Here is an 18,686-nt window from a genome sequence, read left to right as displayed (position 1 = left end):
AATCCATCTACCTGCTTATATCTAAAACTTCATCTCTGTTTCTCCTGTTTTCTCCCCATCCCCTTAACACCATATAATATACTTGGTTCATAATATATTTAGTTTGTTTATTACCTATCTGCCCTACTAGAAAACAAACTCCCAGGAGCAGAGAGATTGTTGTTTCTTTTATTAGCTACTGTACATCCTTAGCATATCTTCTGATAGTTCATAGAAGCTACCAGAGGCTTAGTAAATCAGCAAGTGAATGTACATGGCTCAATAACCGTACAACATGTAGCAAGAAGACTAAAACTACAGCGTCCCTGTCCATATCATTCACAATCTCTTTTTAAGTTTTTTATTGTTACTATAAAGGTTCAGAAGAATTACATTTACATAAGTCAGGCAATGGATACATTTCTTTTTGGACACTGTCACCCCTTCCCTCGCTCTCTTCCAGTTTTTCCCTCCCATCTCCACCACAAGTTGTGTAGTTAATTTTCAACATAGTGTCTAGTGCATACTGCTTGCTGTATTTGCTCACCTTTTGTCCCTCCATTTCTCCGTTCTCCCCTTACCCTCCCAAAGACAGATAAACAAACAAATGGGACAAAAAGAAAAGAAAACAAACACAGCAACAAAGGAAAAAAACCCTCTTGTTTCCATTTGCTGGAGTTCATGTCAATAAATATTATTTTATATGATTAGAGGCACAGAGACATTACACCTCTGTGTTTCTCTCCTAAGAGCATCTTCCTTTGGTCTCACTATGTTTTAATGCATATAATCCTATATAATTGAACATTCTCAGTGCATTTTAGATCTAGCTTCTGCACATGAGAGAAAACATGCATCATTTGCCTCTGAGGTTGGCTTACCTTACTTAACATGTTCTAGGTCTATCTATTCCCCTGCAAATGACATCTTATTATTCTTTCTAATGCTGTGTAAATACTTCACAACCTTAAGTTATCACTATGCTACATACTCATGATCTTCATGCAGATGTGAAGAAATATGAACTCACGATCTCCAACTTTCCTATTTTGTGCACACAGTATATCAACCATATTGGAATTTTTTCCTATTTTTTTCAAATATATTGTTTTATGCTTTTCTTTTTTCACTGAACAACCTACCCTGGAGCTATTTTAGGTCATCTTACAGAGACAGCTATCATTCTTTTAGACAGCTGTATACTGTCTCTTGTATGGATGGATCACCCACAGTTTAACCAGCTGTTTACAAATGGCCAGTGGAAATGGGCCAGATCTTTTCCAACAGGAATTATTACACTGTAGTTCACAAGCCAAATCCGGCCAGATCCCTGTCCTGAAAAATAAAGTTTTATTTGAAAGACAGTCATGTATATGCATATATATATTGTGAGCACCTGCTTTTACGTTGCATCAGAGCTAAGTTGTTAGAGCAGAGACTGGCCCTTTATAGATAAAGGTTGCTGATCCTTGATCTACAGAAACAGAAATTAAATGACACTTAGATATTTTTTGTGAATGTATAGATCTGTAATTACCGTCTGTGACCTAACTGTTCAAATGCATTTGCAGAATTCTTTTTTTTTTTTTGGGGGGGGGTCCGGTTGTGGGGCCTGAACTCTGGGCCTGGGCGCTGTCCCTCAGCTCTTCAGCTCAAGGCTAGCGCTCTACCACTTGAGCCACAGTGCCACTTCAGGCTTTTTTCTTTTTGCTTATGTGGTGCTGAGGAATCGAACCCAGGGCCTCAGACATGTAAGGCAAGCGCTCTACCACTGAGCCAACTTCCCAGCCCAGCATTTGCAGAATTCTTAAAAGCAACCTTGCTGGATTAAAGTGCATATGAATTTTTAGGGAAAAAATTGACACGTTGACATTTAAAGAGTTTTATCAATTCACTCCTTAAAATATGTTTAAGAAACAGCTTTACCAGTGTTTTCAATGTTTTTGGAGTTTTCATAATCTGATGAACTAAAAAAATGACACCAAAGTGTTATTTAATTTGTTTCTTCAGGTCAGGGGTCTGCCACCTCCCCTGCAAGGGGCCAGAGAGTAAATCATCTCTGTTCTAATGATACAGCTCTTTCTCAGCCTAAAAAAAACAAAAACAAAAACAGATAGAGACACTGTGTTTTTGAATGGACAGAGCTGTACTCCAATAAAACTTTATTTATGAGAACAGGAGTATATGACCAGATTTAGCTTGTGAAACATGCATGCCAAGCCTTGTTTTTTTCATTTTTATAATAAATTTTTTTATTGTGAAAATACCATACAGAGGGGTTGCAATTACATGAGCAAGGTAATGAGTACACTTCTTATCAAACATTGTTGCCTCCTCCTTTGTTTTTCCCCTACCATCCCTGTCCTCCCATCTCCAAGACTACCTCCCTCCCCCACCCCCTGATAAGGTTGTAAAGTTCATATTTCAACATAGCATTTTGTACATCTCATTATTGCAATGGTCCACCTGTATCCCTAATTAAACAATTAGTTTTTTTCTTTTCCCCTCCCCAATTATACTAACATCAAATACAGTGAAAACAGGAGTTATACTGTGGGGGGGAAGGGACATACAAAGCAACAAAACAATCACCTTATAAATATGTTAGAAACGATAGCAAGAATGAAAAAAAAACACTTGTGTGCCTATCTTGGGGTTCATTTCGCCTAACATCATCTTATTTGACCTTTTCTGCTTATCTCAGACATATACTAGTTATTTATTTATTTATTTGGTTGGTTGGTCATTGGCCTTGAACTCAGGGCCTGGGTGCTGTGAGTTCCTTTTGCTCAAGGCTGGTGTACTACCACTTTGAGTCACAGTGACATTTCTGGTATTTTGGTGGTTGATTGGAGATAAAAATCTCACAGACTTTCTTGCTTGGGGCTGCCTTTGAACCACAATCCTCATATCTCAGCTTCCTGAGTAGCTAGGATTACAGGCGTGAGCCGCTATCGCCCAGCCACAAACTTTGTGTATTTCTTCATGTGTTGAAGAGCCATTTTATTGCTGTTTTTGTGATGTGTTCGTATGTCTGTTTTCCTTTTTCATTGTGGGCCTTTTTCTTGATGCTCTAGATGTATTAGTCCTTTGTGTTACATTTTACAAATATTTCTCCTAATTTATCGTTAACCAGTATTCGTTGAGTGTGTGCTAACTGCATAGTAGCCAGAATTTGAATCACTTTGCTTCCAAGCTTAGTATGAGGGAGAAAGTCTCCCAGGAGTGACAGAGCTTAACCTTCCACAACTTAACTGATGCTAGTCACGAATTTGGACCATTGAGAAATGATGGATTTATTATTTATTCCTGTGAATGTCTTCAGGCCCTAAGTAATGCCCAAGGCACTGTTCTATCCAGAGTAAAATTTGTGGAATAAATGATTCCACAAACAATTGAACTTCATTATTTGTAAGCCTTTTAACAATGGGAATATCCCCTGCTAGAGGAAATTTTCTGGAAAAGATTTTGGTGAAAATAATACTTTCACTAAGGGAGACATAGTGACAATATTAACATAACAAAAGACCACTGGTCAATGTGTATCTAGAGCTCCAATAATGCGTATTCTGTTTGATATTTTCTTTTTCTTTTTTCTTTTTCTTCTTTGTCAGTCATGGGGCTTTAACTCTAGGCTTGGGCACTGTCCCTGAGCTCTTCAGTTCAAGGTGAGTGCTCTACTACTTGAGCCACAACACCACTTCCTGTTTTCTGAGTGGTTTATTGGAGATAAGAGTCTCACAGACTTTCATGCCTGGGTTGGCTTTGAACTGCGATCCTCAGGCTCCTGAGTAGCTAGGATTACAGAAATGAGCCACTGGCCCCCTGCTGGTTTGATATTTTTCTTTTTTGATAATCCATTGAAGATAATGAGCAGCACACAAGTTAAAAAGGAAATAGTATTAAGCACAAAAATATTTCTTTCCTCATTTTTTGTAATTTTTTCCAACAACCTAAATATCCACAGACAGGAAATCACTTTTATAAACTGTAATTCACAGAATAGAATACTCTATCACCACTGTTAAGGTGTGACTAGGGGAAGACTATGGAACAATGCAGAAGAGTGGTGCATGTTGTAGGAAAGTTATGCCCAGAGAAGAAGTTGATAATTACATAGAGACTGGCTGTGGCCAAGTAAATACAAATAAATATATACATATTTATATAACAGACAAAGAATGAAAGGTCTACATGTTATAGCTGCATTCAAATTGTGAGATTATACTGATTTAATATATTTTCTTTTTAGTGTGTTTTTCTTTTTTTAAATGTTTTTTATTGTAACAATACTGTACAGAGGGATTACACTTACATGAGTAGGGTAATGAGTACATTTCCTATCGAACATTGTTACCTCCTCTTTTGTTTTCCCCCCAGTTGTAAAGTTTGTTTTCAACATAGTGTCTTGTACATCTCATTGTTACAATGGGTCAACCTGTATCCTTATTTCAGCATTTTGTTTTTTCCCTTCCCCTCCCCAAATTAGAAAAATGTATATACAAGATGCAGGGCACTGATATTAAATACAATGAAAACAGGGGTTATACTGTGGGGGAAGAACATACGAGAGAAACAAAAAAAAAATCACATAGTACATTTTAAATACGTTAAAAACAATAGCAAGAAAGAAAAAAAAAACCATTTGTGTCTCTTACTTGGGATTCCTTTCACTTAACATCATCTTATATGGCCATATGTACATAGCTTTTGAGCTTTTCTGCTTGTCCTAGACTTATATTAGTTATTGCAAATAAGGGAAACCGTGGGACCTATGTTTCTTTGGGCTTGGCTTACTTCACTGAATATAATTTTTTTCCAAGTCTTTCCATTTCCTAACAAATGGGGCTGTGTCATTCTTTCTGATGGCGGCATAGAACTCCATATATATATATATATATATATATATATATAATATATATATACCACATTTTCTTTTTCTTTTTTTTCCCTGAACATTTTTTATTGTGAAAATACTATACAGAGGAGTTACAATTACATGGGCAAGATAATGAGTACATTTCTTATAAAGCATTGCTGCCTCCTTTTTTTCCTCTTCCTATCCCTTTCCATCTCCCCACCCCCAGCTCCCCAACTCCCTCCTCCTTCCCCCTCCCCGCCAAAATTGTAAAGTTAGTTTTTCAACATAACGACGTGTATATCTCGTTGTTGCAATGGGTCCACCTGTACCCCTATTTAAACAATTTGTTTTTTCCCTTCCCCTCCATAAATTATACCAACATCAAATATGGTGAAAGCAAGGGTTATATCGTGGGGGAGAGACATACAAAGCAACAAAGAAGTCATCTTATAAATATGTTAGAAATAATTGCATGAAAGAAAAAGCATTTGAATACTTGGGGTTCATTTCACCTAATATCAACTTATCTGACCTATCTGGCCTATGTTTCTTTGGGCCTGCCTTACTTCACTTAATATATTTTTTTCCAAGTCTTTCCATTTCCTAACATATACCACATTTTCTTGATCCACTCATCTACTGAGGGGCATCTGGGTTGGTTCCATATCTTAGCTATGGTAAATAATGCTATGATAAACATAGTTGTGCTGGTAGCTTTAGTATAGCCTGTTTGTGATCATTTGGGTAAATAAATGACCAAAAGTGGGATTGCTGGGACACAGGGGAGCTCTATGTGTAGTCTTTAGAGGAACCTCCACATTGCTTTCCAAAATGGTTGAAAAGTTTACACTCTCACCAACAATGCAGTAGGTTTCCCTTGGCCACATCCCCTTTAGCATCTGTTGTTATTAGATTTCTTGATTATAGCCATTCTACTAGTTACTGGCATAAGAACAGACCTGAGGACCAATGGAATAGAACTGAAGACCCAGAAATGAACCCACAGACCTATAGTCACCTAGTCTTTGATAAGGGAGAAAAAAAAATAGAGTGGAAGAAAGACAGCCTCTACAGTACACGGCGCTGGCAAAATCGGTTAATTACCTGTAGAAAACTCAAGCTAGATCCTTATATATCACCCTGCACCAGAATCAACTCCAAGTGGATCAAAGACCTTGAAGTAAAGTAGATACCCTGAAAACATTACAGGAATGAATAGGAGAAACTCTAGGGCTCCTTGGCACAGGCCGGAATTTCCCTAATAAAGACCCAGAAGCACAACAAATCAGAGAAAGGTTGGACAAATGGGATTGCATGAAACTCCAGAGTTTCTGCATGGCTAAGGACATAGCTAGAAAGATCAATAGAAAGCCTACAGATTGGGAGAAGATCTTTACTAGCCATACAACGGACAAGGGTCTCATATCTAAAATATACTTAGAACTCAATAAACTAAATCCCCCAACAGCAAATGTTCTTCAAAGAAACAACTTTTCTAACCATAAAAGAAATGCAAATCAAAACAACATTGAGATTCCACCTCACCCCAGTTAGAATGGCTATAATTAAGAAATCTAATTAATGTATTTTCTCTTCCTTGTTCTTTTAGTGTTATATATGTGTATATATGTACATATAGACCATGTATGTAAGCATGTACACACATACATCCACACAAGCACTTACATACACAGATGTGAACCAATTCACCAGAACTGTATTAACTGAAATTAATGTCATACTAGAAAGGAATAAATATGCAGAAGTATTTGTAAATATTTGCAAATTTATTACATAAATTATAATGCACATATTAAGTGAACAAATGTTCAACTGAAAGTTTAGAAATTATATGCTCCTGATTTAACATAATAACTATTTGGGAGAAACCCATCACAGACAATGCACTGTGCTGGAGGTTCTGGACATCCACAGTGAGTCACATGGGCTCTGCCCTAAAAGCTTCTCAGTGACATGTGGAAAAGTTAACAGTTATATCACTAATTATAACAAAATTACATGAAGTGCCAACTAGATCGAAGGAACCAAATTATCTGCTCTTCTTTCCTTCCAACCCTGAGGAGTCAGAAAACATCAGACTGCATGGACTTTAGCAGTGAGAAAGCCAGATTAGAGAGCAGGACAAGGTCTTCTCTCTGCCTTCTTCACTTGTATCCCAGGGAGGCTGTGGGGATGAAGTCTTTTCTCAGTGCAAGTAGATTCAGATGCAGGCTAGAGAAGAAATAAGGAAGTAAAAAAGGAAGAAAAGAAGGGAAAGGAGGAAAGAAGGGAGGAGGAGTAAGAGAGACAAGGGAGAGAGAGTACAAATAAAGTATCTTTGACTGAGTCTTTGCCAGGATCTTTTTTTTTTTTTTTGGTCGGTCCTGGGCCTGAACTCTGCGCCTGGGCGCTGTCCCTCAGCTCTTCAGCTCAAGGCTAGCGCTCTACCACTTGAGCCACAGCACCACTTCCAGCTTTTTCTGCTTATGTGGTGCTGAGGAATGAACCCAGGGCCTCATGCATGCAAGGCAAGCACTCTACCACTGACCCACCTTCCCAGCCCTTTGCCAGGATCTTGGACAATCCTTTCCACTGGACATCATCACCAGTGGATTGGGAAGAAGCCTAGGGAACTGGGAGCTTTCTTGTGGGGGTGTTTATTGCGTAGGAAATAAGGAGATTTTGAAAGGGGATGAAATCAAAGGAGCACCCTCAGAGCTGTGCTGGTGGAGATAATTTTTCTCGTATCCCTTTTTCCTGAGGGGTAACAAGTCCAGGATGGAAGGAGGAAGGAAGTTTTCTCCAAAGTGTCAGAGAGGACAAAAGTGTGAGTGAGAGTTTCTCTTTTCTATGGATTGGGGCAGATACCATAAAGAGACATCCTTATAATGCCCTAAGAGTTCATCAGAGACATAGCTCAGTCCTCCCTCATTCCACAGAAGCTCTGTTATTTAAAACAAAACAACAAAACAAAGTTTTAATCTCTTCCACTTAAAGGACTGAAAGCTTCAGGGTCAGCAAGATAGCCAGAAAGGGAAAATGTTACCCTTTCATGGAGACCTGGCATGGCGTGGTTACTGCTGTCCTTTCCTGCAGAACCTGCTGGGCATCATCTGACCTCCAAGGGTGAAAATGAAATTAGCCCAGGGACCTCCACATAGGGCCTCTTCCTGCCCTTGAAAACAATGACCCTGCAGGAAACAAGATACAGTAATACAGTTATTTTTATTTATTAAGGGAAAACAACCAACAATAGCCCTCCCCACTGGCTTCCTGGGTAATTAACAGCAGTCTGGATTTGGTCAAAACTAGGGTGGATCACTGGTGAAGAGGAAGTGACCTGGAGCAGAAAGGATTAGAGGAGAGCAAAAACAACCATCACAGGGCTCCAGTTTTTATATCTTCATAAACATGAGGAAGAAGCATGATACAAATTACATTAGCGATGATAGCTGTACTAAGACATCAGTCAAGGGCCCAGTCAAGCCAGACAAAACCTCTTGCCCTGTGTGGTTGGACATCTGTAGGAGTCTGTGTCTAGGATACTATGTGAATAAGTGAATGTATTCTCATTCAAAGGACCAGAATAGGATCAAGAAGTTAAACTAGAATAAGAAGAGCAGTTTCCAAACTAGAGTTCAAAAATGATTTCAATGTCGGGCCTAGGCCTGTGAGCCAGGAATGGTGACACATCCTCTCTAAGCACTCAGGAGGCTGAGACAAGAGGAATGAGAGTTCCCGGCCTACCTGGGCCACATAATGAGGCCTTGTCTTCTAAAACCAAGCCAAATAACCCAGAAAAAGTTAGGTGGGGTAAGGGAGGACATGATAGTATGATTTAATTTTCTTCCTTTACTGTTGAGTAGAGTTTCCTTTCCTGATAAAAGTATATAGACTTGCCTCACTCACACGAGCCTCCTATTTTAAGCAAGAGTAACAACACTTACCTACTTTGCCAAGTTGTAGTAGTGGATACAGGTAGACGACCAGCACAAAGGAATTTTTTGAGAACCTATAAAAGATTCAGTAAGATGATTAGGGCTATCTGTCTGTCTTTCTCACCCTCCTTTCCTTCGTCCTTTTCTCATCCCTCTCTTCCTTCCTTATTAGTGTATCTCCTTTTCTTTATGTAGGCACATATGCCATATGTATATCTGTACATGTATATATGTGTGTATATGGCTTGATCTGTAGTTCAGGCCAGCCTTGAATTCACCGGGTATCTCCAGGTAGGCTTCAAAAACATTCACTCTTCCTGCCTCTATCTCCCACATTCTGACTATATGTATTTTTAAACATTCTTAAGTTCTAATGTTATGAAAGGGGACATAAAGAGATTCTACTTGTGGAAAGTGAAGGAGTTGTCCAGTCTTTTCCACTCTGTCTGACCAGCATTTACAGGCCAGTACTAGCATATGGCCAATGTGATTATGGGAACTTTCTAGTCTGAAAACTCTAATAAAATATATAGGTTAAGTCTGCAAGAAAAACAGGCAGAATCATGGCATTCCAAGATTATGCTCCATTAGAGAGGTACATTGTTTGTTGCCTGAATGGATACCTAAACTCTTGAGAACTTAAAAAAAACCGACAAAAGCAAAAAACAAGATTTTAAATTCCCAGCATGCATTGCACAGCTCAGTTGGCATAGAGAAGCTCTTGGCCAATTTCATGTTATCTTCAATTGTTTTTAAATCATGCCATCTGTCCAGTATTTCCTTACCCTTGTGTGAATATATGCTTTCCCAAAAGCACATGGTGCCCCCCCAAAGCAAAGTAAAAATTGTTGTGCTTAATTTAAATAACAAATTGAAAATTTTACATTCATTTAAGGCAATGTATCCTTAGTGGAAGTTGGAGAATGGTTATGGGAAAAATGAATCAAGCAGATTCACTTTTCAGATAAACAGTATGAAATAAGAACTAGTTTTTTGCTAACAGTATTAATGTATACAACAATAATGTAGTCTATTCCAAGTACCAAGTATGGAATTCTCTGCATCCTGAACATCATTTTTCCGTCAATGGCAGTTTCCTTGGAACCATGTACTTGCTAACACCTAGTGTCTGCTATATTAGTGTCTCTCCCCAGGTCCATGGGAAAAAAGCTAGAGAAGAGCCAGGTACTAGTGGCTAATCCCTATAATCCTAGTTACACAGGAGGCTGAGATCTGAGGATCATGGTTCAAAGCCAGCCTAAACAGAAAAGTACACATGAGACTCTTATCTCCAATTCACCACTCAAAATTGTAAGTGGAGCTGTGGCTCAAAGTGGAAGATTGCTAGCCTTAAGTAAAGAGCTCAGGGACTGCACCCAAGTCCTGCATTCAAGCCCTACAGCCACCACCACCACCAACTAAAAGCTAGAAAACAAGAACTGGGTCTCACAGTTTCATCCAAAGGAAATGGACACCAAATGTCATTCACAGTGATTTACTTTCACTCCTCTAGCAGTGCTCCTTCCCCCATCCATGGGAGCAGCTCCAGCTTCATGTTGATGACTGCTCCTTCAAGGGTGTTATATTCAAAACAGGACTGTCCCTCTCTTTTGTGCATTTAGAAAAGCCATGGCTTAATTATAATTGGCTCAACCTCTTTAGCTTGATGAAGAAGGCAAATCTCCCCAATGCCAGGAATCAAAATCTTTTTATTGCCAAGCCCTACTGAGTAATACAAACTTATCTCTAATTTATATGCTCAAAGTCATACTTCCTAAACCAGCCCATTCTAAATTCTTTTCATTAGGGAGAATTTTCATAATAGCCTTCTGTAGAATGTTAATGAAGCGATCTTTTCTCCATATCTTTAAAAAAATTTACTGGAATTGTATAGCTACTCTGTCTTAATATTTTGTTATATTCACTTTCAAAACAGCTCTATTTATTGACTATTAAAGATGTAGGTTTTAGTGACTATTCTACCTTTGTGACTTAAGTTCCAAACTGAGATTTTTCCACATTAGAATGAATTCAGTCCATAACTGCTCTAAAATCCAATAATTCTACATTTTCAAATATTTATAAACTCCCCACACATCTTCATTGCCAACAGAAAAATAGATTTGGCATCATTCTTATGAGATTAACATAAATAAATTTAGGTAGAGCTTTATAAAAATCAAAGCAGAATAGAGACAATTATATGAATAATTCAGAAGCAAAGTAAAATGAAATAAAGCAAAAAAAAAAGAACTTCCAGTTCTAAAGGTGTCTTAGTTCACTTAATTTATGTCTATTCAAAAATCACTAGAACTGAAGTGTTAGGTATTAATGTTTAAGATATCTGTAATATTGCATCTTCCTTGAAATTCAGCATGTTCTTTTAGAGACTCTAGACCAAAATCTTGCTTAAAGAAATATTCTTGCTAACAGCAACTTAAATATGTAGACAAGTGCCCTTCAAATTAAATGATTCTAACCTAGTATTTTATTTTATTTATTTATTTTTTTGTCGGTCATGAGGCTTGAACTCTGGGCCTGGGTGCTGTCCCTGAACTCTTCAGCTCAAGGCAAGCGCTCTACCACTTAAGCCACAGCACCATTTCTGGTTGCTGGTGGTTAACTGGAGATAAGAATCTTTCAGACTTTCCTGCCTGGGTTGGCTTTGAATTGTGATACTCAGATCTCAGCCTCCTGAATAGCTAGGATTACAGGTGTGAGCCACCAGTGCCCGGTTTAACCTAGTATTCTTTTTTTTTTTTTCTTTTGGTGGGGGGGGGGGGTCCAGTCGTGGAGCCTGAACTCTGGGTCTGGGCTTTGTCCCTCAGCTCTTCAGCTCAAGCCTAGCACTCTACCACTTGAGCCACAGCACTACTTCCGTCTTTTTTCTTTTTTGCTTATGTGGTGCTGAGGAATCGAACCCAGGGCCTCATGCATGCAAGGATAGCGCTCTACCACTGAGCTACCTTCCCAGCCCCTTCCTTCCTTTCTTTCTTTCTTTCTTTCTTTCTTTCTTTCTTTCTTTCTTTCTTTCTTTCTTTCTTTCTTTCTTTCTTTCTTTCTTCCTTCCTTCCTTCCTTCCTTCCTTCCTTTTTCTTTCTTTCTCTTTGGCAATAGGGTGATAGGGCTATTTTCAATTATGTTAGTTTGACAGCCTTGAAGTGATCTTAACAGAATTATAAGAAAACTTGTTAGAATATTCATACTATCAAAATGGAGAATATTTTGTGAAGTTCAAAGCATATCATTTTAAGCAGCCGCTACACTAATAAGAGGAGGATTCAGTTTTGCTTTTTTCCCCCATTTTGGTTTTTCTCCATTTTCTTTTCTTCATTTTTACTATCTTTTACTTTTTACTTATTGTTGGTGGTGGTATAGGGGTTTGAACTCAGAGCTCACAAGGCAGATGCTCTACAACTTTTTTCCCGTCCTTTTTGTTTTAGCTCTTTAGTTTCGAATAGTTTTTTATATTTAGAGCTGTGGGCAAGTGTGGACTGAGATCCTCCTGTTTATGCTTCCCACATAGCTGGGATATAGGGAAGTGGAGAAGGAAAGAAGGAGAAACAGGATGACTTGAAGTAAAAGATTATCAGTGTAAGATAATGTTTTATATGAGGCTGCAAGGTAAAAGAAGAACTTTGAAACACAAAATTAAAGTTTATAAGAAATAGACATCATAAAGGGATGAATGAAGCTGGGCACCAGTGGCTCACATCGGTAATCCTAGCTACTCAGGAGTCTGAGATCTGAAGATTGCGGTTCAAAGCCAGCCCAGGCAGGAAAGTCCATGAGACTTATCTCCAATAAACCACTCAAAAACTGGAAGTGGCACTGTGGCTCAAGCGGTACAGCGCTTGCCTTGAGCTGAAGAGCTCAGGATCAGCACCCAGGCCCAGAGTTCAAGCCCCAAGACCGACCAAAAACTAAAAAAAAATAAAAACAAAGGGATGAATGAGTCCCCTCATTAGCTTCTATCTTGATGGGTAAATATTACTAATTGCCTTTGGGTATGGTAGCATACATTCATAATCCCAGCATTTGAGAGGCAAAAGCAGGAGGATCATATGAGTTCCATACTAGCCTGGGCTACATACTAAGACTCCTCCTCCTCCTCCTCCTTCTTTTCCTTCTTCTCCTTCTTCTTTGCGTATATAAATGTGTATGACTTATTTTACAAGATGAGGCTCAGTGATTCAATGAAAATGTTATTCCTAGTTTTCATTTTTATGCATTTAGTTGTTGAGAAAGTTGCTTCTAATAAATATATAGAAAAAACAAAAGTCTTGTTATAATAGTATTATTCAAGTCTTTGAATTAAATTTGTGTTCTATGCCAAAAAAGTGATTTGTCATCAAAAATTATTTTTAATTATCCATCAGCTGACAAGTTGATTAGGCCTTTTTCTGTTCTGTTGACAACCAAGAACTGGAAACAGACTTAGAAGAGGATGTATTACCCAATCTTTAGAGGCTGTGGCTTCCTGACCTCGATAACATATGCTGAGTTAATTTGCTTGCTGGCTATTTTTGCACTCTGGGGAAAAATATGGTTCAGGTGGCAAAGTTCAAGTGTGCAAGGTTAATCTGCTTCTTACGACAAAAGGGAAGTTGCAAGGTATGGAACAGGTGAGCACATCCGTCTTCTCACTTAAATCCAGTAGGAAACAACAAAGAATCTGCCCACCGAAAGGCATTACGTTGGTTCCCTTCATGCCAGCGTCTCCTAGTTCTTGGTGTCCACATTCCTATGTGGGAAGGTATTCCCACTGTGAACATGGCCTGTCTACAGAAAAGTACACAAAGTGAGGTGATACTCAGGCCTTTCTGAAACCATTAGAGATCTGGGAAAGTCAGTAGCTTAATGGGGCCTTGGGAAGGCTTAAGGAGGACCCTGGGCTCCCTGGCTAGCTGTCATATCAAATACAGTGATGTCCTACTTGAAAAGTCAGTTTGCAAGCCAGGTGCCAGTGAATCATGCCTGTAATCCTAGCTATTCAAGAGACTGAAATCTGAGAGTCGAAATTCAAAGACAGCCCTGATAGACAAATCTGAGAGAGTCTTATGTCCAATTAACCAGCAAAAAAAAAAACCCCAAAATGTAGCTGTGTCTCAGGTGGTAGAGCATCAGCTTTGAGCAGAAAAGCTAAGACAGAGCACCAGATCCTGAATTTGAGCCCTGTTACTGGCATGCGCACGCGCGCACACACACACACACACACACACAGTTTGCAGAAAATCAACTCTGTTAGCAATTAAGAATAGATTTCTGAGGACAAGTCAAGCCTGTTTTAGAGTGAAAAGACTCCTCCTAGAGACCCTAGGACAAAGCAAACAAGCCAAGACATGAGTAGGAAAGACTTTATGTTGATAAACAGCTGCTACAACATTCAGGCTGACTTTCCCCTTTACTGAATGCTTTTTGGATATACCTTCACAGTGAAGCAGATGTGTGCTTTATTTACCAAGGCACACTCAGTCCATTCAAGTTGGCTATCAAGATTGACCACCATAGATCTTAGCTTCTCCATCCAATTGTGTTTCCAGAGCTCCCTTTTTACTTCTTAGCAGTGGAATGGGAGGGAGGAGAGGGAGGCAAGAGGCTCAATTCCCTACTGCACTGTTGGTGCCTTAAGGCCTGCGTTCCCTTGGTTCTCTGGGTGTTTACTGGTACTATCTGGATAGAATCCAGTCACAGCCTGCACTTGTTGACTGCTTCACTTACTATGCTTGTCTTCTGCTTTCTTTTCCACTGAACTCTTTATTCTTTCAATTTGCATGGCTGTTATTTTGATGAGGATTTCAGAGAAAGGAGGAATACTTAGACTGATAGAGCCTTTGATTTTATACAGTTTAAAAAATACGAACTTAAAACCACCTATGGTCTTGATAACAAACCTACATAAGTGATTCTATGAATACATGTAGATATTAGTACATTGTCTACAGTACTGATTGAAAGTGTGAAAAATTAGAAACAGTTTGTATATTATTGCTAGCCAGGCATGATGACTGATACCTGTAATCCTAGCTACTTGGGAAGCTAAGATCATAAAGATCAGTGTTCAAGGTCAGCCCAGGAAAACCGTGTCCAAGACTCTATACCTCTAAAAAGGTATGCATGGTGATGCATACTTATCTTTTTTACTTTGGAGTTGTAAATAGAACCATCATGAGAATAATGAGAAGAAATACTTCAGTAACCCTATACTACAAAACTCTATGTAATAATAATTTTTAAAAATGTTGTTGACCTAAATACACAGATACAAAAATCTAAGTAATATTCTTAAATTCAGAAAGCAAATATATCGCATTTATGAATCCACTTGTATCATTCTAAACCACAAAAGCAGAATTATTGTGATTCATACTCACAAGTGAATGTAGAATATGGGAAATTCATTTGGCCAAATCCTCATTGATCTTCAGCTTGACCCAATGGCTGTCTGTCATTCACAGGAGCCATCACTGGGCCTACTAAACATATTGCTCATTATCAGACTGATGAGATTCTTCACTCACCAAGGAAAAACTCCCATACTTACTCTTCTTTCAGTTAGCTTGATGAGATCATCCCTAAATGCCTATACAGTATGGGCTTTAGATGTGTGATTGCTGCTTTAAGTTCTCTTTTGCCATGTTCAAACCACTCTAAAACCATAATGGCTTAAAACAACACACTTACGTCTCTTCCTGTGGTTCAGAAACCTGGGCTGTGGCTTAACTAGCTTCTCTGGCTCAAGGACTCTCATGAGGCTGCAGTCCAGATCTCCCACAAGGCTGCTTGCTGCAAAGTTGGGCCTGTGGTCATCCCAAGGCTTCACCAAGGGATGACTCACTTCCAAGTTCATGCGTGTGGCTATTGGCACCACTCAGGTCCTTGAAGGTTGTTGGCTAAAGGCCATCCTTATAGCTCCCTGAAACTTGGGCCTCTCTGTTGAACAGCTCTCATAGGACAGATAGTTTCTTCAGAATGGGCAAGTAAGAAGCAGAGCTGGAGGAAAGAAGGGAGAAAGGGAGGGAAGAGGAAAGAAGGGAAGAGAACAAGCAAAATGAAATCATATAGCCTTATGCAAATGAATCTTAGAATCGCCCAGTGTGTTTGCTATATTCTGTTTCTCAAAAGTAAGTCTTTAGGTACAGCCCTTAAGAGAAAGGGATTACTTCCCCTAGGGGCATATACCAGGATGCGGGGACTTCATAAACTGACTATCACAGTGATTAAAGATAATTCAGATGTTGCATGAGAAATTCACAAGCCCCCCATGCACCAAAAAAATGTTGATACAGATAAAGAGTCTTTAGGCAGATATGTCTTAAACATGAGATGTATCTAAGCCCCATTGTTTGCATATGATAGGTGCTCATTAATGTGTTTTTCTTCTCTTTGAACTTATTTGGAAATAATTCCAAAGTTGAAAAAAAAAAAGAAGTAAAAGAATCCCCTATGTACTTATCATCCTTTGCAGAATCACAGTTTACCACTAATGGGGGACTGAAAACATGAAGTTTGCCACCTGGGAGGACAGTATTGGTAACCATCCAAGTATTGGGGCCTAGTGAGAGGCATTGGACCCCAGCCCCATCCCCCCCCCCGCCCCCGCCCCCCCCATAATGAAGTTGCCATGTCTGCAATCTTTTCTTCTCCCCCGCCCCTCTCCCTACAGAAAACCCTGAGAGGGCAGCTCTGTACTTTGTCTCTGGCGTGTGCATCGGCCTGGTCCTCACCTTGGCTGCCCTGGTGGTGAGGATCTCTTGCCACACAGACTGCCAACGGCATCCTCGGAGGAGGTTTCTGCAGGACCGAGAGAGCAGCGACAGCAGCGACAGTGACGATGGCAGCGAGGACACAGCATCTGACCTCTCGGTGCGGAGACACCGGCGCTTTGAGAGAACTTTGAACAAGAACGTGTTCACCTCTGCGGAGGAGCTGGAGCGTGCCCAGCGCCTGGAGGAGCGGGAGCGCATCATCAGGGAGATCTGGATGAATGGCCAGCCGGAGGTACCTGGCACCCGGAGCCTGAACCGATACTATTAGGGGAGCAGCTGGAACCCCTGGTACCCCTGGAAGGGAAAGGTCCTGCAGGGACGGGTGGGCCCAAGGAGGTGCACCCAGCTCTACTAACATGGTGGTGGCAGAGTCATAGCAGCCATTTTCTAGCCAGGAGGACCACGTTCTCCCTTTCAACGTGTTGTCTATGGAGAAGTAAAACAAACAACTTTTGCAGGACTTGGGATGATGCTGTGCTTCCATTGCCAACCATGGGGATGGAGATTTGAGAACCAGGAGGATGGTTTCTCTTCATTTCTGAGGTTCTCAGAAGTTTGTGCAGACTTGATGGCTATGGTACTCCTTTATAAAAGGAGCGATTCTCAGCATGAAAGCTGGAGTTATCTGGGTGACCTTAACCCAGGAAATGTAATTGTCTAAATGGCTCTGCTAGGGAGGTGTTTCTGATTCAGGTAGCATGACCTGTGCTTATTATTTAAAAGTAATTTCTAAAGATCTCACATTGCAATAGCAACCTCTCCATTTTAACTGGAACCTCAGGGATTAAAATCCTATTTTTTTAATATAGCTCCCATCACATTCATGAAAATGAATAGAATTACTATATTTAGGGCAATGTGTCAGTGGACCAGACAATGTCAATAACCTCTAAGGATGAAGGGTTTTTTATTTTAGATAGTTTATAAAATTTATATATATGGACATGCATATTTGAAAATGCTGCATAAAAATAAAAAAAGTGTGTGCCCTCCCTCTTTGGAGAGAGGAAAGGTTTATGACGGTTCCAGATAATCATGAGTTTTAACCATTTTTGTTTTTTGAAAAAAAAAGTCTTGAATTCCAAGAAAAGAATGGAAATGGGAGGTAAAGATTAAAGCCAAAATTAAGATGAATAAAAAAAATGTTTCATGAAATGTTCTTTATTTGTTTGTTTCATATCTGTCTCTGGAGCTGGCCTTTGCTGGGCACCTTGAGGATTAGAATGAGAAAATGGACCCTGTGTGATTATGGGGCTTCTCATTTTCTGTAGATTATATGCATGGCTGCAAAGTAATTGAATTATCAAATTATTAAAAAGAGGACTAGAGTCAGGTGTCGGTGGCTCATGCTTGTAATCTTCGCTATTCAAGAAGTTGAGATCTGAAGATTACCACTGAAATCCAGCCTGGGTCTGTGAGACTTTTACCTCCAATTAATTACCAAAGAAAAGCTGGAACTGGAGCTGTGGCTCAAGTAGTAGCCTTGCTGGGGGGGGGGGGGGGGGGGGGAACTGGGAGAAAAGAAAAACAGCCCTAGGACATCATGCAGGCCCTGAGTTCAAGCCTAATGACTGGTACATGCATGTGCGTGCACACACACACACACACACACACACACACACACAAAATAGAGTAGAAGACTTATCTAAGAACCTGACAAGAAAGATGGTGACTACCACATGGAGAGAGGAATTGGGAAAGAAGGGAAATTGACATGACAAGGCTGTCACATATAGAAATGGGTCACAGAGAAAGAAGTAAAATTCTCTAGATGGAAAAGAAGTAATGGTGTAATCTAATCTATTGGCGCCCTTCTCTTGTGAGAGAGAAAGTTGCTTAGTTCATCTATATGGCTGATCCAAACCTTCCAGTTAAATCCTGCACATTGACTTTGTCATCATGCCTAACAGAATAGGCACGAGACAGCCTCCTATGAAGTCTCCATAATTCACTTTCAATTATGGGGCCTTAAAGAACTGTCCTAAGAACTAAACAGTCATAACCTCTGGTTGCCCAGGCACCAATTCAGTTTGCTTGAAACAAAACATTGTTAAGCCAGCATGACCTTGTTTGTTATGCTTACTACTCTTACCATATTGCTGTAAATCCAACCATTTACCTGTTCTTCAGAAGCAGAGT

General features: G+C 39.7%; 1 protein-coding gene across 3 annotated transcripts in view; it reads left to right on the top strand.

Moving 5' to 3' along the window:
• Eva1a (eva-1 homolog A, regulator of programmed cell death) overlaps positions 1 to 17,706 on the top strand; it is a 51,530-nt gene extending 33,824 nt beyond the window's left edge. For all 3 annotated transcript variants that reach the window (XM_042699772.1, XM_042699771.1, XM_042699773.1), the window contains one exon: positions 16,445 to 17,706. In XM_042699772.1, the coding sequence (XP_042555706.1) occupies positions 16,445 to 16,815 (371 nt within the window). In that variant the 3' untranslated portion in view covers positions 16,816 to 17,706. The remainder of the gene's footprint in view (positions 1 to 16,444) is intronic.
• The last annotated feature ends 980 nt before the right edge of the window (positions 17,707 to 18,686 follow it).

The sequence above is a fragment of the Dipodomys spectabilis genome, unplaced genomic scaffold (assembly GCF_019054845.1).
Source record: "Dipodomys spectabilis isolate Male_0828 unplaced genomic scaffold, ASM1905484v1 ptg000262l, whole genome shotgun sequence".
In the NCBI taxonomy this organism is placed as follows: domain Eukaryota; kingdom Metazoa; phylum Chordata; class Mammalia; order Rodentia; family Heteromyidae; genus Dipodomys; species Dipodomys spectabilis.
Note: the sequence above shows the minus strand (reverse complement) of the source record. Positions and strands in the feature narration are given on the sequence as shown.